Genomic DNA, 27825 nt, shown 5'->3' on the forward strand with positions numbered 1-27825 from the left:
TGTATACTTTATTCTCTCTCTTTCTTTAGACCCTCTGGTTGGACATACTCTTTCTCTATTTCTCTCTTTTGCTCTCTTGATTTCCTCCTTCCTCCGCATACTTTTTCGATCGCTCACTTTTTACCACTTCTCTCTGTATCGTTCTATTTCCAGGGATTCTTTTCCCCTACATTTCACTCGCTCCCTCTCTTTCTCAATTTCTCTCTTTCTCGAAATTCCCTCATTCTTTCCTTCTCTAGAACAGACGACCGCATTGTTTGCACGTGCTCGTATTAAACAATACTAAACTTTTGAGACAACCTAATACATCAATTTTCCCCTATTCTCACTTATCTTCTCTCACCACATCTCACACACTTCGTTCTCCACGATCCTAATCGTTCTCCCCCTCCCTCTTCCCAGTGACTTTACAAGCTCGATTCTCTCCCTGCTCTTTGTCTCCCATTCAGTCTCTCTCAAACCCAGTGCACCGCGGTGCTCCTCGTTTTTTTTCCATTAGCCACGTCGAGCGGTAATTTCAGATAGAAAGGGACGAAAGAAGAAAGGAGAGGCTGCGGTTACGAGTCTAGCTCGTCCCAGAGAGAAAGAGAAAGAGAATGGGGAGACGGAGAGAAAGAAGGCGACGGTGGGAAATAGGGAAAAATTTACTCGTTATTGCAGGCACGAATCTTGCGGCGGAATTATCGGATTTGTTCGGCGGACTCGTATTACCAGGAGCGTTCCGAGGGCGAGAGAAATCATAAGCAAGACCCGGCCGGTGAACGTCGTGAATCGATATTGCGGCTGCTCTTTCGCGGCTCCTCTCTCTCCTCTCTCTCTCTTTCCCTCTTTTTTCCCCGCTTCTTTCCCTTTCTTTTTCTCCTCTCTTCCGTCGTTTTTCTTCTGTGTCCCGCTGCTGCTCACCCCTCGGCCTCGTCTAGCCGTTCGGTTTTCAGCGGGCGAAGCGATATCGAACGGCCATCCCGGGGAGAGAGAGGATTTCTTGCTAATAGCGAGACCGGAGATCGAGCTTGAAGCCGATACGAGCGGTCCTGGCCTGACGGAATACGACCGGAAAAAATTCCCAACCCCCATCGCACCCCGCAACGATCCGCACCCCGGAAACTTCAGGAAGCTAAAGATCCGCGGCGATTTTTCGGTTGAACTAGACCTTTGCCCTTTGTAGTCCTTAAGGTTCCCTCTATTTTGTTTCAGAACTCTCTCTCTCTCTCTCTCTCTCTCTCTTTCTCTCTCTTGCTACAATATCATAACTACAGTGGGTGTAGAAAGTATCCGTACACTGATAAATTTCAAACAAATTCTTAGAATTCTAGAAGTCTATAGAATAGATACAAAATGCAAAGAAAATTAATTTCTTGATTAACTTGCGAATGTAATAAGGAAAAACAAAAAATCGACTAAAATACACCAACAAAAAGTATTCGTACAGTTTTTAACTTTTTACAATTTGAGAAAAAAAACGGAATATAAATTAATGTGACATTAAAAAATTATTAATTAATATTTGGTTGGATAACCTTTGGCCTTTATAACCGCTGCAATGCTTCTCGGTATTGAATTTACTAAATTTGAGGTCACGTGTTGTGGGATCTTGTTCCACTCTTCCTTCAGTGCATTTTTTAAGCTCTCTTTTGAAGAAATTTCATGTTTTCTGATCTGTCGTTATAAATAATCTCACAGGTGTTCTATAACATTGATATCGGGAGATTGTGGCGGAGTTTTCAGATACGCCGGTGTGTTATGTAGTATCCACATTCTGGTATTATACGCAGTATGCTTCGGATCATTATCGTGCATGAAAACGACATCATCTTTAATATTCATTTTCTCTGCACTAGGATCAGATTTCGTTTCAAAATGTCAATATAAACCCTGTGGTTCATTATTCCATCAATAAATTCTAATGAGCCACACCAGCTGCACTCATGCAGCCCCAAACAAGTACTGAACCTCCACCGTGTTTGACTGTAGGTTTTAAGTTTTGTGATTTCAATTCTGCATTTTTTTTTTCTCCAAACGGTACAGTGTCCATCAGACCCAAAACTGTTGAACTTACTTTCATCTGTAAAGGTCACTTTATTCCAGTACTCCACTGGTGTAGTTACATTATTATTTGCGAATTCCAGTCTCTTCTTTCTATTCCTTTCACTTACGAACAATTTTTTACGGGCCACCCGTCCGTGATATCCTGAATTTCGTATAAAACTGCGCACGGTACTAGCAGATACGTCAATGTTTAAATTATTTTTAATATGTTCAACTATTTTTATTGCACTTATTCTTGGATTTGTCTTTACCATTCTAATAATAACTCTACCAGTGTATTGATTGATTTTTCGTGGACGTCCACTTCTTGATTTATTTTGCAGTCTGTTTCGTAGCCCATACGTGTCAATTAAACTTTGTATAGTAGATCGAGGTCTACTTACAATACGTGAAATTTCTGCTAAACTTTTACACTCATTGTGCAAGTTAATAATAATTTTTCTTTTTTCTATCGTTGTTTCCGTACGTTTCCGTCCCATTTTTCAACGATAACTTTGAATATCTCGGAATTTTGAAATGTTATTGATGCCAACAAGGTTTCTAAATATACTGAGGAAATCAATCATACTTACACCGTAATTTGTTTATGCTTACATGGTATGTTTTCGTTAAGAACTGTTCCCTACGCAGTTCGAATTAAGGAGTGTGCGAATACTATTTGCTGGTGTATTTTAGTCGATTTTTTGTTTTTCCTTATTACATTCGCAAGTTAATCAAGAAACTAATTTGTTTTTGCAATGTATCTATTCTATAGACTTCTCAGTATATGTACATATTCATTGTTTACAGAAAAAATAGTTAATAAACAACAATTTCACAGTTTCCCAAGTCCCACATTCTTGCAATCCTATCCGCAAATCATGTTCCGATCTACACCGCGGTAGATCTCTCAATCAAAATCGCGGCGAATTAATTGGTCGCACGAACACGCTAAGGACAAATTTCCGGCGGATTTCGTGGGTCGTTTATTAAGTAAGCGAACAAATTAATTGACTTAATAACCGGTCGGCCACAAAAGCACGTTCGCCGCGGCGCGACGCGGCGTAGCGTCCAGTAATCGTAAACCAAGGCATCTGATATCCGTCATTATAACGAGTTTGATAGTTCTAGTGTGAAGTTCAAATTCCAAACTAATTTCAAAGTTCCGGTCAGCGGGGGTGTGTGTACGTGGATAGGTACGAGAAGATTACGGGATCCGGTCGATTTTGCAAAAGCCCGTTCGGGGAATCGGGGTCGATCGGTTTCCGGGAACGTGGAAGCGGAATTTTCGGGAACCGCGTTGTCCGGCCCCAGGTTTTTGCGAGCGGATCCGTCCGCCCGAAAAACCCGCCCGCCTTCCCGCCGCTGTCCAATAAAAATGAAATATGGCTGATGACCGATTTATTACACCGCGGCACGGCACGTAATTTAATTCGCGTAATCGATAGGAACGCGCCCTATCTCGCTCTCTCGCGGGCCGATTAGTTTCGCAATAGTATATTTGTGCTGATAATTATGAAAGTGGTCTAAGTGAAAATTCAAAAATAATAGAGTTTATCAGTTATTTCTCATCGGTAGACTGCGAATGTTTATGTGAATACATGTTTCGATATGCAAATATTATTTTGCATATTGCATATGTTTTCTACTAGGTGCATATGCACATACATATACAAGGTATTTCACCTAACTTGACCGCCTTGAATATCTTTGTTGTTTTTAAAGATACGTCAAATGTCTGAAGAATAAAGTTGAATAGTAAAATGGGGCTCACACGATACCAAAAAAATTACATAAAAACAAAAATTTTTTTGGTGTCGTATGAGCCCCATTTTACTATGCAACTTTGTCGTTTAGACATTTGACGCATCTTTAAAAACAACAAAGATATTTAAGGTGGTCAAGGTAGGTTAAATACCCGGTATAACATATTTCTTTTATATAATTTTACTATATGTTGCTGCGATTTGTTTGATATAGTTGCAATTCCAACAGCTCAGAATGTGTTGCAACAGACACAAGTTGCACAAAATTTTACACGTTTACAACAGTATTATACATTTACAAACTCTTCCAGCCACACTAAAGAGACTGGAAACTGTCGGTTTACCTTTAACAAATTCGATGAAAATATTCATGGATTGTATCGAACATTTAAGAGGTGTAAATCTTCCTTACTGTCGATCGTATATTTGTTGATACAAAATGTATTGATGCTCTCGGCGCACTGGTTCGATGAATTTTTACTTAAAACCAATTTTGCAATTTATCAAATTCAAATGTCGACGTTTAGATCTATGTTTAGATCATTTTCGAGAAATTAATAATTGCGTCTGTAAATTATTAAACAAAAGAATATCGTATTGAATACTGACATCAGTTAATTAAACATTGAATATCTAATTATGAAATCTATTACTCGCTTGCTTTATGAAAATATTTTAAATACTTTGGAACGACAAAACACGTGCTGTTATCATGCCGCTACACAAACTACTGATGTGAGACAACGTGAAACTCTTGAAACGGACGAATCAGATCATCGATCGACATGTGAGCCAGTCAATATTTGGCGGTTCTTTCAAACCGTGAAAAGTCATAACCAACATTTTTAACTGCTTGTATACCAAGTTATCATGGTAATGTTAAATTAACATTCAAATTTCTTTTGACCAAATTGCAAACATTTCTGTTTGTGAATGACTACATTTAAGTGTTAATTCACGTGATGAAACCACAACAATATTAAAACTGTTTGGAAAATTGAAGAAGTGTTCTGGCGAATGTGGTGATCAAATTCGTGTTAAAATAGATGCAGTGGTAAAAAAGAAACCTGGAGCAAATATAAATATGTGCCCATTACATCCTGTGACGTAGAACGTACTTTTTCAGCATATGAACAAAGTATTACAAACATGGAAAAATGACTAGCAACTTATTGTAACGCATATTATGGTGTTTTCGTATAAATAAATTGTTAATTAAAACACAACTGATAAATATTTCTTTGTATTAGTTCTGATCATATTTTTAGTGAATATTTGCATATTTTTTGTGCATAAAGATCCGCAGTCTACTCATCAGTGAGTCACCACTCGACGAAAATTGATCGAGTATTCAGGATTCGGTAGTTTCCGTGGACCAAGCAGATTTCAGTTTGCCGAAGAAGCCGATTACGATCTCGCGAAATCGCGCTTCCAGGGAAGTATGGCCACGTGTGTTCATTTTATTTAGTTCCCCGGAGGATCTCGGCCACGTGTCATGCGGCGACATGCCCGTGTCGCAGCTTTCCATTTATATGAAACTTCCTGTGGGAAGAACACTTACGGTGTATGTCGAGCTTCCATCCGTCCTCCATCTCGGAATCCGGGATATCCGGCACGCTGCCGTGGCAGGAGAGGAACTTCCCGGCGTCCTCGATACTCGGCACGAAGGTGAGAATACTGGTGGTGACGTTGTTGTCGGGGCTCATCTACGATATAGCTTTCATGAATTTCAAACAGTTTACCGAACGGTTCGGTAATCTGACCGGGGGAAACCACAGAAAAAACAATGCCGGTCTCCCGTGGACCTCTGCTAGCCCTCTACTAGCCTTTGCTACTTTGCTAGCCGCTCTACAGGAGGAGATCGATTTCCGAGATTCAGCTCGATCTCGCACAGATATTCGAAAATGAAAACGTGGCGAATAACCACGGCCTTCCGGAAGCTCTTGCTAGATTTCGAATTAACACTAAACCACCGATCAAAACGACACACAGTGGGCTGTATGCTCGATTTCAGCGGCCACAGCTAGTCCAAAATTCGCTCAATACTCAAACTGCTGTAACTTTGCTAAAATTTATCCAAATTTGATGAAAAAACAACCATTTTAAAGCTTGAGATTTCTACTTTTTGTAGGGGAGGTGGTTGGGTTGTGAGACGGGTTGGGTTGTGAGACAGTCGTTTTTATCCATCGCGCAATCGCGATAATTCCAATCTGTCAGCTGTCAAATTTTTGTTTTGACGTCTGTTAGTTTCTGTGCTAGCACCGAGGTGTATAGACGTGTTGCTTATATTAGATACGGTGTGTAAAAATCAATTTCCAAAACTTTTACTCATTTGGCGGCGGTTTAGTATAGTGACAACGCCTGCGGTGGTGGGTGTTAGGCGCGTATGGTGAGGGGGGAGGAGGGTAATACGAAATCGAAAGAATTATTTTGCGGAAATGAATGGTTACCGAGATATTCGCAAAAAACTATAATTATTTAAAGAGGTAATCCTTTCCGATTTTTATGAAATTTAAATATGTTACATGGTTACACATTTTAAACAACTTTTTCCTTTGCAAAAATGTCGCCCGCGGCTTTGTTTAGGAGTTGTTAACGAAAAATACGGATCAATCAGTGACGCCAAGCTAAGCGGGACTTGTCACTCGATTCCGTTCGCTGTAGCCGCGCTGATTAGACCGTGTTTCTTCGTTAGTAACTTCTTAACCTAACCCTAACCCTAACCTAACGCCATTTTTGCAAAGGAAAATGTCGCTTCAAATGATCTCAGGAACCTCCCATTTTCGGATTTTGAAGGAACTTTAAGACACTTTTTTCTGTGAGACTATTCCTGGATTTTCGTATGCGTGGTCGGGCTGGCCTGACGGCCCCCCCCCCCACCTAACCCTAACTAATTCTGATCGCATAATCTTCCCATTGCAGATGTCATCCAGAATTTTCAAATAACCTAACCCCTAACCTATTTTTATTTTTATTTTTATTTTCCGACCCATGCGCTGCCAGGAACGTGCAGGCATACGTTAGATCCCGATGCAGTAACAGTAGCAGTTTTTTGAAAATATCACGCAAACCGTTCATTTCCGCAAAATAATTCTTTTGGTTTCGTATTACCCTCCTCCCCCCTCACCATATACGCTTAACACTACCGCAGGCGTTGTCACTATACTAAACTTCTGCCGTGTTTTCCTTACATTTTACGATGAAATATTGAGTTTTGCGCATATACGACAAACACAGTTTTTTCTGTCACATTCGGAATGGCATCATGGTTAGGTTATGAGACACCATAGTGGTTCGGTTGTGAGTTGTGAGACACTAGTTTTTTGTACTAGAAACGAACTAGAACTGTTAAATATCGTTGTTTGTGTTAGAATTAAGTGTTTATTTGTCATTTAACGTTTGTTTTGGTTTACTTTTTGAATTTATAGTCATGTCAACTCCAAGAAAATCGCCCGCAAACAAAGAAATTAATTTTAATGCCGTGCTTAGTGCCGTTAAAGATCATTTGCTGGAAAAGAAAGGCACAAGAAAGGCTGCCAAAGAATATGGCGATGATAAGAGCACGTTACAGCGTTATGCGAAGAAAGTTGACAGCCATTTTGACGATATTTCCACAGTTTGCGATGAAGAATTGATGGAATTTTTGCGCATATCTCGTTTTTCGCATGCAAACATAGTGACAGCGACTTGGATGACGAAGAGGAAGATCATTATTGAATCCTTCCATTCATTATATTTTTTTTTACTTTTCTTCGCCATTCTTTGCTTTTTTCAATTTTTTGCCATTCTTTTTAACTTCTTTGGGGCCACTTAATGTCTTTAAAATAAATAAAAATTCATTTTTGCTTAAAGTTACATGGGTTTTACTTTATATTTTACCACTTTTAGTTGATTTTTTTCGAGTGTCTCACAACCCAACCACTTTTTTCAGGAAGCCAAAAAACATGTCCTCGGAAAAATGGCCATAAAATTTTACTTGTTATTCGTCTATTTTATGTACACTATCGAAAAGTGTAATCATTTACAATTAAAATATCTTTTCAAAATAGTTATTACAAAGAATAATCTCCGTTATTTATAATAGTATGGAAAAATGTTATGAACAAAATTTGCACAGTTCAGAGGGGGGGCATGTTGTGGCACAAACATTTTCTGCGTGGGTGGAGGCATAGAGGAGATTTTAAGGTCACCTTGATTTTTTTAAAATGAATGTCCTTTTTTTATACCATTTTATACCTTCGTATGTCCTAAACCTAATAGTTAACGAGATATTATCGAAAGAAGAAAGAACATTATTTCGATAATATATCGTTAACTATTAGATTTAAGACATATGGACGTCAATACATTTTTACTCGGAATTCGATAGTCTATCGATTCATGATATAAAAAGTAGGTCTTTCGATTTAAAAAAATCAAGGTGACCTTGAAATCTCCTCTATGCCTCCACCCATGCAGAAAATGTTCATGTCACAATATGTCCCCCTCTATACCGTGAAAATTTTGTCGATAACATTTCTTCATATTATCTATATATATAAAAATGTAGTGCTGACTCACTCACTCACCTATCAACGCCCAGGCTAAACCCTTGGACTTAGAAAGCTGAAATTTTGCACAGAGGTTTCCTTCATGTGATCTGTACAAGAGATAAGAAAGGATATTTCGAAATTCAACCCCTAAGGGGGTGAAAAGGGGTTGAAACGTTTGTATGAGGAATATATTGTTCGTGGTCGGATTTGCTTGATACTTGATCTGAATGCTCTTTGATACAAATAATCAAACACCTATTTCGACATTTTGAAAAATTCAACCCCTAAGGGGGTGAAAAGGGGGTTTGAAACTTTATAGGGGTGAATGGGAGGTTAAAAGGTTTTATGGAGAAACAATATCAATTTCCGAGGGCATTAAACACTTTCCTATGCGAGCGAAGCCGCGGGCAAAAGCTAGTTACAAATAAAGGCAATAATCATAGCTGACATAGTTATTGCCTCACCCTGTATATTATTTAGATTTCATGTGTATACTGTTTTCTTATTTTAGTGTATATTGTGTGTTTATTATTATTATTTAGTATTTATTTAAATTAATACAAAGATATAGCGAGTGCGAACATGTAGGATGTGAGAAATGCTGCGATTTTCGCGCGCGCGCGATGGCCATTTTTTCGTAGATCAACTATAAAACACGGAGTAGCGCGTAGTAGCAGCCGTTTTTCTTGCATACTAATCAGAAAACTTCAAAGAACACAATGGCACAGAAATGAACACCCGGTCGCACCCGGAGGTATAACAAAGTCATTACCAAAGTCTTAGAATCATAAATAAAGTGACTGAATCGTTGGCTATCTTTAAATATTAATAACTAAAAAAATGTATATAGTACAAGAGTGAATTTCTCTTAAAAGCATACCTTATACTCGGCTAAAAAAACTTCCATAAAACAAAAATCTGTTAGTGTATGTAAATAAGGTAACAAGAATTTCAAACTTTCGACAAATTTCGATGCTTTATGGATACATGAATGGGAAAACGAATGATGGGGGATTGTTCCTCAGATGTTCAACTAACTCAAGCCACAAAAATTTTACAATTTATGTAAAGTTTTAAAAATTGAATTCTGACCGCTGAAATCGGGCATACAGCCCACTGTGCGACATGTCGTTTTTCTCACGTGGAATTCGTATGCTGCCAAAAAGATGGGAAAAAGTAGTGGTTAGCGATGGACAATACTTTCAATGACATGTTTTCTACTAATTTTATAAAATAAAAAATTAAGTTAATGAAAAAAACAGCGAGAACTTCTTCAACCTCCTAATAGCACTAGTTCCTCCTAGTTTTTACTAGTTCCACGCCGACCGACACCGAGCGAGAGTCGCTTCTACTTTATGTTAATCAATTTGACTGCAACTTGATAAGTAGTGCAAGTCAATGACACGGGTGACAGGAGCGAATTTCCATTAGAAAAAATATATCCAAGGATAAAATGTCTCGAAACTCTGACGAAATTTTAACCGCTGAAATCGGCCATACAGCCCACTGTGCGAAGGTCTCCCCGGTATGTAATGACAATTTAACAAAGATTCACCGTCTGCCGTGCGTTCTTCAGCGTCGTACTCCCCTTCGACCAGATAATTTTTGGCGTTGGTCTGGCCCCCACAACTTCGCAACCTATTTCGTACGTGGTGCCAGCGCTAAGTGGACGGTTCTCTCCTTGCATGCGGACCCACAATGGCTTCACTAAAACACGCGTACCATCCATTAGTCTCTCTCTCTTCCTCGTTGCTATAGCCGCCGCTGTTAGCTACGCGAGAAGAAGCACGATGCGGCGGAGAAGATTCTCCGCCGGGAATAACTGTTTGCATAATTATTCCTACATTGTATTCTGCATGAAGGTTCTATATTCCTCACTGTGGATCTTAAAATTTACAAAAAACTATGATCGATAATTGTCTCTGCATCGATAGCAAGAGTTAGTTGGAAAAGTTAGATTAAGTTGGGAATAATGCATTGATATTATTTAATTCATGGATTACATAAGAATATTTGATGGTGATACTCACGGTTCATGTTGAGACTGACAGAGCTGGAAATAGGTGTCACCATATTGTTGTTGGAGGCCTGACAGGTGAGAATCGCGTTCAGGTGTTCGCGGCCAAGTTTGTCCAGGCGCAGGACATTGCGCACGCTTTTTGGGCTGACGGTTTCGTAGGTGTCGTCCAGAAGTGCATTCTCCTGCCACCATGTGACCCTTGGTTGCGGCCGACCTGCGGAAACCGATCAAAAAGACGGAAGTCAGTTAGAGCGATCCTCTCGTTTCCGGCTGCGATTCTTACGGTCGACCCCTTTTCAACGTTAAAAGAAATTCAATAAAAGACCGACCTGTCCTCCTATCTTTATTTCCTCTGCTTCTCTCGATACATGCGCATCCACGTCTTATACCCAGACTTTCTCCTACAGCCATTTCTCGTTGGTCTGTACCATCCGATTTGTATCGATCGTTGTTACGAACGTTTTTAATTGTTATTAAAAACGTCCTCGAACTCTTTGGCTATTTCAATCAGAGTTGTGCAGGATTACAATTGCAATACTCCAAGAATTATAATCACAAAGAAATTGAATTACATTGTAATTCGGTCATATTGTAATTTATAATTCACATCTTCATTTAATTATATTACAACGTAATTCGTAATTGCAATTGGAGTACAATTATAAAATACATTGTAATCAAGTTACAATGTAATTCGTAATTGCAATTGGAGTACAATTATAAAATACTTTGCAATTAAATTACATTAATTACGAGTTACGATGTAATTAAATTAAAAATAAAAATTAAAGAATAATAAAGTAATAGGTAAGAAGAGGTTGAAAAATCCATGTGAAGGTTGCAAACGGAAGGAATTTATTATTTATAAATTTATAATATCCGAACAGAAATAACTTCTGCGTTACACATTTTTCAAATTTCAAACATAAACATGAAATAGTGTTACGTATTATGAACGAGGACGAAGAATAGAAATTACGCCGCACAGACAGCAAACAAGTATATGAAAGAAAAATATACATATAGCACTTCTTCAAAGTTCTGGGTTATAATTTGGAGAGCTGTATTTTAATTATATTGTATTTCAATTACATTGTATTTCAATTACACATCTGATTAAAATACTTAGTAATTGAATTAATGGAAATGATTGAATTATGTAATTCAGTTACGACGTACACTCAGTAAAATAAGTGTCCGTACACGGCCTGTTGACGACCTGTCTGAGCAGTACTTCACATCATATAAAGATACCAAAAATTGGGTCGATTCATGAATAGCGTCAAAAGATTCTTCAAAACGTTCTTCCGATGCGGTATCCGGATGCTGCCAGAAAGATGGGAAAAAGTAATGGCCAGCGATGGACAATACTTTGAATAAAACATAAGGTACTGTCTTTTGCAATAAATTCCCAATTTAAGATGAAAAACGGCGGAGACTTATTTGCACTCCCAATAATTGAAATACAATGTAATTCAATTGCGTAATTGAATTAGCACAACTCTGATTTCAATACATTGTCCGGAGTGAAAAATTAATTTTCATGGAACTGTATCCATTGAGTGAAATTTGTTCACTTTCTCAAAGCTGCAGAAATTTAGAAAATTAATTCACAGTTTCCGATTTGCTTCAGCGTCGGATGTTAACTATTTTAATAAGCCAGGGCAATTCTGAAGATTGGATGGTCGAAATGGGAAGAAGTAATAAGAGCGGGGTTCTTCTGACGAGTGGGAAGAATTCCAGCGGTTATCAGGAACCGAGTAAGGTCCAGTAAGTACCGAAACTCCAATATCCGTTGCCCAGGTGATCGATTGCAATACTGCTCAGGTGGAAACACGCATTTGCCCTACTGCAACTTCCTTCGCAAGACGCGCTCTGGTTATCGCCCAGCGAAACGTGTTGTAATTCAGAACACAGAGATTGGAAGGAAACATAACTCGCGAGGAAATCACCTAAATTTCGAACTCATGAATTTTCTACATACATATTCAGCTGTTTCAAACCTCGAAATACTGAGAAGAATTTAGTCAGCAGACAAACAAACTTGCATGTTGTCTATCGAATGAAAAGTTCGATGGAGGGGTTGGCCTTTCGGCGGATCCCCATGAAATCATTCTGAAACGTCAGAGTAGTCGGCGAATCACAGTGAAAAACCGTCGACACGTCGCTCGCTCTCATAAAATAGGTGTCCATCGCCGCCGATACCACACCATAAAAACATTTTTAAACGTTCCAGCTCGCGCGAAACGATCCTCGCAGGATCAACGGTATCGCCATTATTTCCCGTTGCGAATCGCTGCCGGCGCAAACCAACGTCGATCGCGGTTTCGCTCGTGACTGCACGGTTTTTTTGGGTTGATGAACATCGCGAAAGAGGGGGCGTGCACGGTCATACAAATATTTAAATAGGGGAATGAGCGTCGCACGGAAATACGAATTTTAAATGTCCATTTCGATATTTTTGCGCTCTCCCCTCGCCGCGTCTGATTTGTCTCTATTTTCTTTTATTTTTTCGCCTACTAGGCGAGCTGCCCGATCAACGGATAGTTATGGTGCCCCAGAATGATAATAATTTTAAATATTTTTAACCGATGTGTTTGCGAGACATTCTGTTCATTTTGTATGAACGGTCAAAGAATTGTTTCGGCACTCGCGTTCGTGCCATTTTCTGCCAGAGGTAGCATTAATCGACGGATTATGCGTTCTCCCGTGTTTCAGAAAGAAAATTGGTCAGCGGGGGGTGAGACAGGACGCGAATAAAATGGTGAATAATTCATTGATACATCTAATTGGATTCCCGTATTTCCGGGGAACCGCGCGGCTTTATGCCGGATCCAATTCCTCGGCGAAACGGGAAAATATTTTGCCAGGGGCGAGAGAACCCGCGAGCGCAATAACGTCTTCTGCCGCGGAAAGAGCACGAGACATTTCAGATTATGGCACGTAAGCCGTCCGCCTGCAATTCCCTATAAATAAATACACCCTCGCAAATAATAAACGGTGGAAATTCTCCGTGAGCCGCGGTGCGGTTTGCGGCACGCTTTAACGCCGCCGAGGTGTGAACGCGCCAGCCAGTATACGGGGTCGAGTGATGAACGTTTCTGCATACCTGGTGTGCCGTTAAAATGCATCGTGAAATACCTAATTTTTCTCCGAAAAAACTTCGCAAAATCGAGTCAATTTTCTGCGAGTTTACGGTTGGGTTTCATCGATTTTTCGATACGGTACCAAATTTTGTTTTCAAACCTAATTACACCTATCGGAAAGTACATTCCTCCACCTTGAATTTAAGCCATCAAACGTACAGAAATTCCTCCGTGAAAGCATTTTAATGTTGCCCCAAAGGTGCCCCTTAAAATCCATTCATTCTTCTCCGAGGTCCCAGTCGAGATTTATCGATTTCTCCAGATAATTTTGAATTTTCCCGCAATCGTGAGTGGATCTTTTTTTGCAATATCGAGATGTTGGATAAATGCAACGGCATGCCTACTAAAATCGTTAATTACTGTAATAAAGTGCGCGGCGAGACTAACAAGAAAATTTAAAATTGTCTTTCGAGAGAGAAGTAAAATATGAAATCTCTGTCGTTCTAATAATTATGGGTGGCACACTGTACACAGGTTGCTCCGTGCAGCTGGCGACCCGTAAAAATGTATGTGCAGGGGAGAATTGCGGAGTGAGATAGTACATTAATGTCTAGAGTAAGGCGGTACATTAAGCGAAATGGCCTTGAGGCGGATAAGGTTTATAGGCTATCCTCTGTACTGTAATAGAACTGAATAGCGTTAAAATGCAGTATATCCTGCATCGGTCCGTACATTGGCTGCATTTTCCCAATGGATGCGTTATTCGATCCCAATAGAAGTGCAAACATAATTCGCCATCAATTTCTACATTGAACAAATTTTTAACTTTGAACTCTACAAAATCAGCAGAAATTAATACAGCGTGAATTCTTTCTGACAATAGTTTAGAACTGCATAATCAAATAATTTGTTTATAAATTGATAAAATAATGTGTGCACAGAACATTGAATTCAGGTCATGGAATTAAAAAATAGGACGAATTCATTGTTCTGTCTCGAACAAGTACGTTAAGACATTTTCTATTTACTCTAGGCTATGAAAACAGTAATGAGTACAGAGTTGAGCTAATTCAATTACATAATTGAATTACATTGTATTTCAATTATATAGTAATTTAACTAGGTTATAACGGAGTTACATAATTCAAACCTTTTAATTAATTCAATTACTAAGTATTTTAATCAGATGTGTAATTGAAATACAATATAATTGAAATACAGCTCTTCAAATCATAGCCCAGTACTTTGAGGAAGTGCAATATATTTTTTTGTTTTTCATTCATATATGCACTTGTTCGCTGTCTTCGCGGCGTAGTTTCTATTCCTTGTCCTCGTTCATAATACGTAACCAGAGCAGGGGAAAATAGTATTTTAAATAGTAAATAATAAATAATCCTATTTATTTTAAAGTATGCGTACAACTTTGAAAGTGAAATATTTTATTCGATGTAGTAATTTTTGAAAATCAAATAGTTTATTTGAGAGAGGCAGTCATTTTTGAAAATAGTCTTTTATTTGAAGAATATATTGCAAATTGTATTTTGTCTTTATTTTTAATTTTAATTTTAAATATTTTTGCAGAAAATAATATTTAAAGTTCGGATTCAGTATATTTATGAGTGTAAATCGTTTCTTAACCATAAGATAGACATAAACCGCATATGTTTATGCGGTTTTCAGAGTATTATAACAATGCAAAAAGTAAAATATTTTAATTTGTGTTTCAGATTGTTCAAATAGAAATATTTTATTTTCTGGATCACAGTGTTGAAATAGAAATATTTTATTTTTTGTTTCAGATTGTTAAAATAGCAATATTTCATTTTAGAAATTGTATTTCTTATTTAAAATACTATTTTCTTTAAGCAAAATAAAATCTAAAATATTAAATAGTATTTGAAATATTTGTTGCGATTACGAATTACATTGTAATTTAATTGAATGAAGATCTGAATTATAAATTACAATATAACTGAATTCAATTACTTTGTAATTATAATTCCTGGAGTAATTCAATTGTAATTCCGCACAACTCTGAATGAGTATAATGTAAAACCATCTTCCTTTAGTGCGCGACTCCATAAAACCGAAATGACGAAAGTTCGCGAGTTTTGTGCTTTATTCTGCTAAAAAATTTGCCTCCCGGCTCGTAAATATTTTTACGGTGTACAATAAGATCGTAGCAGACACGAAACGCATTCGGGCAAAGTAGAGTGGAAATGGCCGACTGTGATCAGACATTACTGCAACACCTCCTCGCATAGCACTTGAAACTTGAAACCCTCAATATTATTACTCAAACGATTTTTCCCGACTATATGTAATTCGCAAAATATTTTCTATATTATTGTAGCAACCGCAGGATTTAGAATCGAAGACTTTTAGCGACAAACATCGTGTTTTAGCTGTTTCCTTTATCTCGATCGACAATTTGTTAATAAAGTGTATTGATGTTTTCAGCGCACTGGTTCGATCTGATCAACTGTCGACAGTTGGCAATTTGTGAAAGAAATTAGAAATATTGGGATTCCAGACGAGTCATTTATGTTGGTTTCTCTGGACGTAATTGCTTTATTTACCAATGTTCCAATTGATTTGGCTTTGCAAGTTCTTGACAAACGTTGGAATGAAATAAGTGAACATATTCAACGTAATAAGTTTCTTTTGTCAGTCAAAATACTTGAGGCCAATATTTTCAGTTTCAATGGCACTTTTTACAAACAGGTGTTTGGAATAGCTATGGGGTCTCCTATTTCCCCTGTGATTGCAAATTTGGTGATGGAAGAATTAGAGAAGGTTTCTATTTCTAAATTACCCTTTGAGTTAATTTTCTACAAAAGGTACGTTGATGATATTATCACTTGTATAAAACCTGAACACTTGCAAATTGTATTGCACAGCTTTAATAGCTTTCACGAAAGACTTCAGTTTACTCATGAAATTGAAGTCGATTCAAAGTTGAATTTTCTTGACATTAGTGTAATTAAAGCAGGAAATAAATTTAAAACCAATTGGTTCCATAAATCTAGCTGGTCAGGTAGATACGTTAACTTCAGAATTTAAACTGAAATCATCTTTAACAATTTCTTAAGGGTTTCCGATTCAAGATTTTGAAATAATTCCCTCCCCCAACCTCAGGAGGTGGTGATGGGGGCAAATTATGGTGTTATTGAATAGCATTTTAAAAAATATCAAATACGTCTACTTTCATTTTTCTGATCTGATGTGTATTTCTCGAGATATCCCCAATTTTCAACGATTTTTTACTCATTTTGATTTTTGTCCATTACAGCGCCATCTGTGAACCAAAATGCAAAAACTCCTAGGTGAAATTTGTGTATTTTTTTCTGGAGAATACAAATCTGCAATGAAAAATTGGGGTTCCCATGTAAGTTTTTTATCTTCCCACACCCCCGCCCCCAGGGGGTGGCGGTGGGGGGTCGAGTTTGGTATCATTGAATGTCCCCCTTCGTGACGAACAACTTTCATTACCCACTTGTTTTGATCCGATGCATAGTTCTCGAGATATTTCAATGTCTTCAGATAAAATGACCACCCTGTATAAAAATTTTTCTTGAAAATGGTCTAAAAATTGACCGAAACGTTGAAAATTTTGTGGTAATTTGCAAAATTGCTTAATTAGTAACATCAGATCGAACCAGTGCGCTGAAAACATCGATATACTTTATTGTGTTTCAGCGTTAATTATTAGAATGCGTTATTCGCAATGAATAACGTATACGGATAGACTCGATCGCGTTTCATTCGAAAAGTTTGCACGCGGTATAACGCGAGCTCAACGGCAAAAGATAGTTTTCGAGAACAATGGAATTACTTGGGTGCTCGGAGACCCAGTGTTTCCACTGGTGTAGGACCCCTTTAAGTAGTACGTCTCGGTACGTAGTCAGACAACTCACGGTAATCAGACTAGCTACCAATCTACCTCGATATTTCCTTCGCTATTTTCCACAGCTTTAGAGCCAGCTACCAATTAACAGAGCTTGTTACTTACGAAACGAAACGAGAACATTTATTTCCACCCTCTTGGAATCATTCGTCAAGTCGGCCTCCAGAGTACCGACATCCTTTTCTCTATTTAATTTATAATTGAAAAATGTAGTCTGGCAGACTTTGCTGTTTCTAAGCTCCAGTTCCGATTCATTGAATTTCTACCGAGAACAGCGGTAGTTGTTGAAGCTCACACTTTCGATGTTGACGAACCAAGAGCGCAAGATTTCGCTAAACTGCACAGTTACCTGCTGCGTGTTTTAGAAGTGCACTACGCTTTTCGGCGAACCGGATTGTTTCGAAACAGTTGCGTCCAATGGCTCGGCTAAACAAATATTTGCGTCGAAATCCCCGTCGATGTCCCATTTTTCCCGTTTATGGCAGCGAATTGAATGGTAAATATTCTAGCATGAAAAATCGATAGCTCCGCTAAAATGCTATTTAATCCTCGCAAAATTTAGGGAAAGAGAAACAAAAAACGCGCGAAATGTACGCGTTGCGCGAGGAAAAATAAAACCGGCTCATCTTAATTCCGTATTACAAAAATGTATTCTCGGCGTGCAGTGGGGATCCGTAATCAAGAACGCAATTTGCAAGCAGATTCGCTGAACCGCCATCCGGCTAGAAGTATCTTTTGTGAAATTTATCGCGGACTTTCGTTTTAATTTAGTAGAACAAAAAAAGAATCGGCCGGATTCTTTTGTGTTCGACGGCTGGGATTAACACAAGGTCGTGTAATTACGCCGAGCGCGGAACGTTAACAAGTATCACTCTCATCCGGACGTTACATAAAAACGAATTACAAACTTCCTTTAATTAGCGTGCGCGTAAAAACGGAATTATCAACCGGAGAGACATGTTTGGATTTTATCCAGCAGCTGGAAAAATTAGAATAAAGGCGAGTCGCGTTGCGCAATAGCCGAACAAGAGGATGGACTTCTTCGTCGATGCGTAAATTCAAATAAGAATAGCGGAGTGTTTGAACAATAGCAATTTGGTGCAATAGATTAATCACGACGATGGTCGTGCAAATATTTTTATTCGCGATCGTGCATCTTTCTCTCGCAGAAATTTGTTAGCGACTTTTTTCCGCGAACAAACGATTTTCGCACGGACAAATGAAGATCGCTCGCGGTCGCGAACTGCGAAATATACGAGGTCTCGCGAGTTCTCTTTTTTTTATTAGATTAATCAATTTAGAGGCTCCCGCCCGTGAATTCTACTTTGAGAGAGATACTGGCGCTCGTAATCTCGCGGCAGCTCCTTAAAAAAGAGGGAAGCGGACGCGGGAAGCTTTTTCGCATGCAAATCCGAAGAGATATAAGGTTACCGCCTTAAAACGCGCGGCTAATAAACTCGCCGACATGGCGGCCTCGAAGCTGAAGGAGAAGAAGAAGGAGGAGAAGAGGATGATGATGCCGAAGAAACGAAAATTCGAGGCGCCTCGCGACAGAACAAGAGAGAGGGAGAGGAGAACGCTGCGAGCGAATGCACCGGGGACCTTTGTGCACTGAATCTTTACTTCGGAAGAGCAAACTGCCAATCTCGTCTCGCCGGGTGTCGCGTGTCAAAGAGCCTAACTTCATGAGAACGGGGACGATCGCGACGCCGGAGATACGGGGCAGAAATTCGACGTAGAAGCACCGGATTTGAAATATCTCAATTGTTCTTTAACAAAGGGAGCTTTTGTTTTGCAGTCTAGTCGTACATACATGAAATTCGCAATCTATATAAATAAAAATGTAAATGTCTGTTTGTTTGTAATCGAACATCTCCGTAACGGCTGAACGTAGAAAGCTGGGGTATGAGCCATTAGACGCAGCGATTCTTCGGGAAGGTTTTAGGACAATCCGCATTCCAAAAAGTCCATTCATTCAAGAGTTTTGACGACTTTTTCCACCGGCTACAACGCTAACTGCTTACTTCAGGTTATGTGAATGCGGCGCGTTTGCGAAAACATTGATGTAGAATAATCGATATGGTTTCGTGTTGATTCGCGTTATAACCAACGCGTCACGACGAGAATCTTCTCAGCATAATACAAAAACAAACATTGAAAAAAAACATGCTACCAGGTGGAAGAACTGCTCATTCCGCTTTGAAATTGCCATTGAACATGCAAATAATTGAAAATCCAACGTGCAACATTTCCAAGGCATCCGGCATGAGAAAAGTTTTGAAGAAATGCAAACTTATTGTTTGGGATGAATACACAATGACGCACAAAAAATCGCTCGAGGCACTTGATCGATCATTGCAAGATTTGCGTGGAAACATTAAACCATTTGGGAACGCATTAATATTGCTTACAGGAGATTTCAGACAAATATTACCTGTAATTCCTCGATCAACACCAGCGGATGAAATTAATGCTTGCCTGAAATACTCTATTTTGTGAAGACACGTAAAGACGTTGAAATTAACTACAAATATGCGTGTCCAGCTGCAAAACGATCGATCAATTGCTGGAAATTGGGAACGGAAAGGTGCCGGTTGATCTGACCTCAGGACGAATTTCATTGCCTGATAACATCTGCAATTTAGTGACGTCAAAAGAAGATTTGGTTGAAAAAGTATTATACTTCCCAATATTCAAACCAATTATAAGAATCACGATTGGCCCAGTGAACGAGCTATTCTTGCGGCCAAGAACGAAGACGTAAACGAACTTGACAATATTATTCAGTATAACATTCAAATAGAGTCAAATATAACATTCAAATACAAGTCCATGGACACTGTTGTGGAAGCAGAAGAAGCAGTTAATTATCCAACAGAAGTTTTGAATTCACTCGATCTTCCAGGGATGCCGCTGCACGTACTGCAATTGAAAATCGGCGTGCTAATTATCATGTTGCGAAATATCAACCAGCCAAAGCTTTGCAACGGCACGCGGCTTGCAGTAAAAAAATTAATGAGCAACGTCGTAGAAGCAACAATTGCCAGGACGCTTCAAATGTGAAGATGTTCTCATTCCTCGCATTCCTATGATTCCAACGGATATGCCATTTCAATTTAAGAGAATGCAATTCCCAATTCGATTGGCGTTTGCAATAACAATTAACAAAGCTCAAGGGCAATCTTTAGAATTGTGCGGATTAGATTTACAAACGAATTGCTTCTCACACGGACAATTATATATTGCATGTTCTAGAGTCGGCAAACCAGACAATCTATATGTATATGTATACATATGTAAGCTTTGTGTATAGGCCGGTATCCCATAAGATGATAGGTCTATCCTTATATCTCGTCGGTGATAAAAGTAAACAGAGATTCAGATAGAGAGTGAGATATAGAGAGATTCAATCGATTCATTTAATAATTAATTACCGCGATAATTCGTGAGGAACGAGTTGATGAAATATCAGAAATCTACAAGTGCAGGTTTCTATAAAGAACATTGTATGTGGAGAGAATATAGGGAAGCACAAACATTTAATTGTTGATTCTCTATATTTTTAGGTTAGTGTGACACGTGGGAAGTATGTACATACTATTTATTGTGTAATTAATAATAAATCTCTATATTTTTAGATGAATCAACCTTGTGTTTTTGCTTAAGGAGGAATCCGAATAATATTATACATATGTACACAGAGAATGGAACAACAAAAAATATTGTATACCCACAAGCATTATTGTAAAATAAAACATATAAATGTCACATTTGTGACAGGTAAAAACATGCTTTTAAAAAATACTGAGTAGTCCAGTCAACGAAAACTTGTACAGGGAAATGGAAGGAACACAATTTTTAACTTTGGGTCTGTGCTTGGACTAGTTAGGAGGTAAACGTACTAAAAGTCCCCACTCCTAGGAGGTGAGCGGGGTGCAGAGGGGCACGTAGAAGGACCCTTTTTCGGTTTTCCGCTTATATCTCGGAAACTATGCGTCCTAGCGATAAGACCATTCTATACAAAATTAAAGCTGATAAAATGTGCCACAAGATTGAATGGATTCAGTTTTTCGCTATCTCGCATAGTTTCCGAGATATCCGCGCTCAAAGTCATTAATTATGAAAAAGAAAATAGGCGGGTGAAATTCGCTCCCGGCGGGATTTTAATCGAGCTTGAATCATTCGATAGCCTACCCAAAAAGACCCCTCTCTGACAAGTTTCAGCCCCATATCTCATCTGTAAGGGTACCTATTGAGAAAAATCGAAATGCCAGGTTTTGGCCCATTTTCCCTATTTATTGACAATTAAAACTTCGGAGAAAAATCTGCCACATTTCGGATACCAAGCCACATATTATGTATCATTTCCAGATTTTTCCGCTGCAAACTATGGTTGTAAAAAATGAAAAACACGAAAAAAATCGAGAAAATGCAGATTTCATATAAAAGTAGGTCTTGTACCACTTCGGAATTAATTAAGCAATGAAATATTATCAAATGTTGAAAAAAATAAAAACCACTTTTTTCGGCGTTTTTCCTAAGTTACACTTATTATTTTCTTTTTTATAATTAGTGAACTTTGAGCGCGGATATCTCGGAAACTATGCGAGATAGCGAAAAACTGAAACCAATAAATCTTGTGGCACATTTTATCAGCTTTAATTTTGTATAGAATGGTCTTATCGCTAGGACGCATAGTTTCCGAGATATAAGCGGAAAACTCCCTGCACCCCGCTCACCTCCTAGGAGTGGGGACTTTTAGTATTGTAGGGAGATGTCATCTCTGAGCGGCGAGAATTCCGTCGAATGTCACGACGTTAGTAACTGTAACGACGCGACGATTCGATATCTGTTATTATGCTTATCGATTTCGTTATTCATATTTGTAATATGCGATTTCTTTGTCATTGTGGTTCGACGTACGAAAACGAAAGGACGTGTTTGATCTCAGGCGGAGATTTAGACGGGATAATTTAATTAATTGTATTTGTTATATTTCAAATTACGTATTAAAATATTTCGTGTTTACGATCGTATTATTCAATTGACGACTTAAATCCTATAGTATGTTTACCTCATAACTAGTCCAAACACAGACCCAAAGTTAAAAATTGTGTTCCTTCCATTTCCCTCTACATCACCCTTATGAACATTCACTGACTGGACTAGAACCACAGCAATGCGTGGCGGGGGAAAGCTAGTCAATTCATAACAATTTCGAAATTGAGAGAAAGAAAACGAAGGACGACAAAAAGCTAATCTTGATAGAATTTCCATTCGAGCGCGCGTCGAATCCGCACGCTCCGCAAAATCCGCGGGGAAAAAGTGGGGATCCCAGCGTCAGCGAAGATATTCAAGAAAAATTGAAATTTCCACGGGTGCTTTCGCGGCGTCTGGTTATTTATATTCAACTGATAAATTTTCGAGGAACGGACGACATGTAGCGCGGGCTGCCGACGAAGATCGCGATCACTCGCGCGCGGGTATACGCGTGCCCGCCAGGAATTTCCCATCAGCGAAACAACCCCGGAAGTTGGTATCGCTTCGGGTGCGCGAAGTATGATTAAAATGAAAATTTAATAGTGCCGGATACGGTAAAGAAGATGAAGCACGAGGCGCCCCGTGTATCGCCGCCGCCCGCATTCCCAGCCGCTGCGAGCTCGCGTTTATCTTGCGACGTCTCCTGCGTTCGCATCTTTTGCCCCCACTTTTGATGCAACAGCCCCATACTGATTTATAAACAAACGCGAGATCATAACTGACACGGCTAAATAAATCTGCATTCAGAGTCGAACGCGAAAATGCTTCGCGTTGTTCCTCGAGAAGCAGTGTTCGCCGAGGATGTTCGCGAGTAAATATTTTTTAAAGAAGAAATTATCCTGTAACTTCCATACACCGAACAAGCAAAAACTAGAAACATTTCTATTTGATTTCATCTTCGGGAAAACGTTTCTAAAAATTCTCGACAATATTTTGACCGAGCACTTTTTCGAGCGATTTCATTTTCGTTTGACGGTGTTTTTATTTGCTATCTCCGTGATTGGATTTTTTTTATGCCATCGATAACGTTGAAACGTTTCCAAACGTTTGTACACCGGTTTTCCAAAGTGTTTAAATAGTCAAGAAAATAGTATCCAACTCGCGACCGCACTTTCTCGAAGCTCGTAATTTCCAAGTTTCGCGCACTTCGGTCTCGGAAACATTTTTGCTTGAGATCCCTCGGAGCCAATTTTTGTAGTTTATCGTACACGCAAGAGTCTCGGCAGGCCGATTACCTCTCGAGAAAGCGTGAACCCATAAGAACACTTCCGTTATGGAGGTCGCCCTTAAGGGTGCATAAATAGAAAGCGTTATTGAAAGAAAGAAAGATGTGGGTTCGATCTCTCGAGGTTGTTTCAAGAATTATTCCGAGACGATGGAAATAAATGTTCTCGATCTTTCATATTAGAATTCGTAGCATTCGAAAGCTATTGAAAGAGGGAGGTCGAGATTGATTCTGAAATCCCTTTTTTAACTAGGCCATTGAGGACGGAAGTTGTTTCATTTACATTTTTGACTTCCAACAATTCTAAACTTACAGATGACTACTTTACCAGAAATTTCTCTCACGCATAGTAAAAATTGGAAGAGTTGCTACTGGAGGATAAAAGGAACAAGATCTCCCAGCGAAAATACACTTTTTAATCCTTATAGTCCAGTCAATGAATGCTCATAAGAGGGGCGTAGAGGGAAATGTATGGAACACAATTTTTAACTTTGGGACTTTGTTTGGACTAGTTAGGAGGTAAACATACTAAAAGTCCCTACTCGTAGGAGGTGAGCGGCCTACAGGGGGGGGGGGGCACGCGTAGAAGTCACCTTTTTCGGTTTTCCGCTTATATCTCGGAATTCCATACAAAATTAAAGCTGACAAAATGTGCCACAAGATTGATTCGATTCAGTTTTTCGCTATCTCGCATAGTTTCCGAGATATCCGAGCTCAAAGTTCACTAATTGTGCTGAAGAGTTAGCTAGTCAAATAAGGCAAAAATTTCTTTTTCACAATTAGTGAACTTTGAGCGCGAATATCTCGGTAACTATGCGAGATACCGAAAAACTGAATCCAATCTATCTGGTGGCACATTTTGTCAGCTTTAATTTTGTATGGAATGGTCTTATCGATAGGACGCATAGTTTCCGAGATATACGCGAAAAACCGAAAAAGGGGACCTTCTACGTGCCCCCCTGCTCACCTTCTAGGAGTGGGGACTTTTAGTATGTTTACCTCCTCACTAGTCCAAACAAAGACCCAAAGTTAAAAATTCTGTTCCTTCCATTTTCCTCTACAACTTTTCGTTGACTGGATTATTACTTTCTCCCTTAATTTGTAAATTGTAAAATACATTTTTTAATCTCCATTTCCCCTTACTTTTACAATGGGTTACAGTGCCAGACATGAACGAATCACAACTGAAAGGTAAATACAATGAAATCTCTCAGCGAAAAATATATTTTCGAATCTCCAATTTCCCTCTTTACTTGATTAATTGAAAAATTTATGTTTTAATATTCGTTCCCCTATATTTTCTTAATTAAACGTACTCTTTGTCAAAAATCTATAACTTGCAACAAGATTGACAGAGTATTAAAATGATACTATCAACATAATTAGAAAATCATGTTCTTTGTGTCACATACAGGAAATTTTAAATTAGAGTACAAATTAGTTTTATTATAGAATTTAAAAGAAGGATTTAAAATTGTGTATAGTGGACTAAAATGATTCTGGTTGCACTTTAAAATATTTCGTTTCTCGAGAATATAATAATATATCGTATTATTTGTGACATAACCTGATGCAATTAGGGTCAATGGATGTATAATGGATTTAATCAGCTTGTTCCGAGTTATGCTGTTCTCGGGCATTGTTTGCAGAGCGTTGATAGGGGATGTAAAATTGTTGCGGAACATATTCCGGCGATCGATATTACGCGAGATGTAACAAGATAAAATTTTCGACTACAATTTGAATGTAAATTACTGTTTACGCTTAAATTGCTCCGAACACGGCGCGCCGCTGCATAAACATCCGCAGTATATTTATAATTTAATGAACTGAAGCTTTGCAGCGCGTAATATTTTCTGCATAATGGCGCAGTGTCTTCGAGAGCAGAAATAAAGTTTCGTTCAAGTACTGTTTGCGAATTTTTCCTGAGAAATTTAATTTTCCAACGGGAACGAAAATTTTAATACGAAAATTTCACCACTCCGTGTTCAGAAATTTCAGCGGGTAAAATAATCATTGTGTGTTCTAAACAATTCAAAAACTGTACGAACTGATGATAGATGTATTTCTACAGGGTGTCCCAAAATTCCTTCAACAGCCGGAAATGAGAGGTTCCTGAGATCATTTGAAGCAATATTTTCCGTTGCAAAAATGTTATCCGCGGCTTTGTTTAGGAGTTATTAACGAAAAACACGGACCAATCAGAGCGCGACCTACACGCGAGTTGGCATTGTAGTCATGGCGCGCCAACTGTCTATTGGCCGACTGTGCCAACTCGCGTCTAGGTCGCGCTCTGATTGGTCCGTGTTTTTCGTTAATAACTCCTAAACAAAGCCGCGGATAATATTTTTGCAAAGGAAAATATCGCTTCAAATGATCTCAGGAACCTCCCATTGCCGGCTGTTGAAGGAATTTTGGGACACCCTGTATTGTTAACAGAGAATTGTAGAGAAAACAATTCATGACTAAAGTGTTTCGGTTAGGTTAGAGAAAAATACGTGAGAAATTGAGTTGAATTCGTTTCATCGATTGCCAAACTTTCCGAGGTGCAACAAAAGGAGCCCGAAAGAAAAGCATCGGAGAACAATAGAGCGGAGAGTGTGAAAAATCCAGTGGTTCGAAACGATGGGACTCAAAAGGATTATGATGAAAGGAGAAAGAATATACGAAAATACAGGGAGGAATGGAAATCGTGGCTAAATATTGGGTCGTCCAAAGAATTCGTGCCGTTTCCTGCGCAGTGTCTTTATTATCCTTTCATCCTAAGAAATAAAATCTCCTTCGGGAGCTTGCAATCTTTCGAAAACGTTCCACGTGCTATACTCCGCTTAGCTATCATTTTTATAATCTTTCGATGGACGGAAATGAAAGTGCACGGGAAATCCAATTTCCAAAATCGTTACTTAGTCGACAAACAAAATTACGTACCTGCTGAAATTATTTATAAATCAACCTAACCCTTAAGTGCATCGTGTTGCCGTTTGGCAACAATGCATTTTCTGGCTCTACATTCACTGCAAGAACGTTTGGATGCTTTTTATACGCATTGTAGCCACAAGGCAACAAACCGCTCACATGTATTTGTATACGGTGCGCGCCATTCATGCGTCGTAGATTTTCTAACCTCAAATATGGCAACATATTATATGATAATTTTGTGATAAAAAATATTTTCACAAAGATGTGATTTTTTCCCTTATTTTTCCCTTAATATACACTCTTTTTTTTAGTAATGTTTGATAAATAGAAACTGTAAACAAAAAATCGTGCACTTAAGGGCTAACGTAAGAGACAAAGATGAACAAGATAAAGGATAGTGCTCACCTCCAGCAGCGACACAGGTAATATTAAGCGAAGCCCCCTCACTGTACGGGCCCAGGACGTAGTAAGGAATATTCGACTTCTCGTCCTCGTCCAATATGCTGAGCCGGTCCGGCGGTACTGAAATCAATTCACAACAATAAGACAGTCTTCTTTTTCAAGCGAAAACTACTTTAGGAGCACCGCGTGCACGCTGCGTCATTCGCCAGACACTTTGGCTGGTATTCTTATCTAGCTGGCCGTTACCGCCATCCCCCTAACTCCCTTTTCTCACCCCTTGCGAGCCATCCCCGCAGCACACTTAAGAACCCACCGCTGCTTATGATATGCAAATTGTTTTCGAGCTAGACAAGCGGAATTGAAATGGACGACGGTGTTCTCCTCCTCGGCCTTCCGGGCCGATTAAATCCTTCGTGAGTGGAATTGATTGCGTCGACAGGGGACACGGTGATCCTTCCAACGATCCAACCGCGATTTCGAGAGGATCTCCGATCTCTACGTTTTTTTTTTGCTGAGGGGAATTCGGGGATCCTGCACCGGGGCATTTTAAGCAATTGACCTTTCACCTGTGGCTGTCCCTCTTGGGTCGCAGCCACGTGTCTCTTGGCTTTCGTGAAATCGAGGAGGTGTAGACATAAAATCCCAAAAAACATCCTGTAAACAGGAGCCAATAAGTTCCTATGGCCGTAAAGAGTTGCGAGATCAAACAAAATACGGCCAAGTTCGTTAGTTTAGAAATACCTCTTGCAATACTGAAAAGAGCGTTTGTAAAAATTAGTTTAAAAGAACGCTATTGAATTTTTAATGAATTACATGGAGTGCTAAATTATTTACACTTGGTCCTTACTTGTTAAACGAATGGCCACAAAAGGTGTTATGTAGCGGCCAAGTTTGAATAATTTA

At 38.9% G+C, this 27825-nt stretch overlaps 1 protein-coding gene across 4 annotated transcripts in view; it reads right to left on the bottom strand.

Annotated features, from left to right (window-relative positions):
- Positions 1–27825, bottom strand: part of LOC143213463 (nephrin) — a 561898-nt gene that overhangs the window by 88295 nt on the left and 445778 nt on the right. For all 4 annotated transcript variants that reach the window (XM_076433355.1, XM_076433354.1, XM_076433357.1 and 1 more), the window contains exons 5-8: positions 26926–27042; positions 10354–10557; positions 9879–10030; positions 5353–5497 (exon numbers count right to left, since the gene is read on the bottom strand). In XM_076433355.1, the coding sequence (XP_076289470.1) occupies positions 5353–5497; positions 9879–10030; positions 10354–10557; positions 26926–27042 (618 nt within the window). The remainder of the gene's footprint in view (positions 1–5352; positions 5498–9878; positions 10031–10353; positions 10558–26925; positions 27043–27825) is intronic.

This window comes from Lasioglossum baleicum, chromosome 11 (assembly GCF_051020765.1).
Source record: "Lasioglossum baleicum chromosome 11, iyLasBale1, whole genome shotgun sequence".
NCBI lineage: Eukaryota > Metazoa > Arthropoda > Insecta > Hymenoptera > Halictidae > Lasioglossum > Lasioglossum baleicum.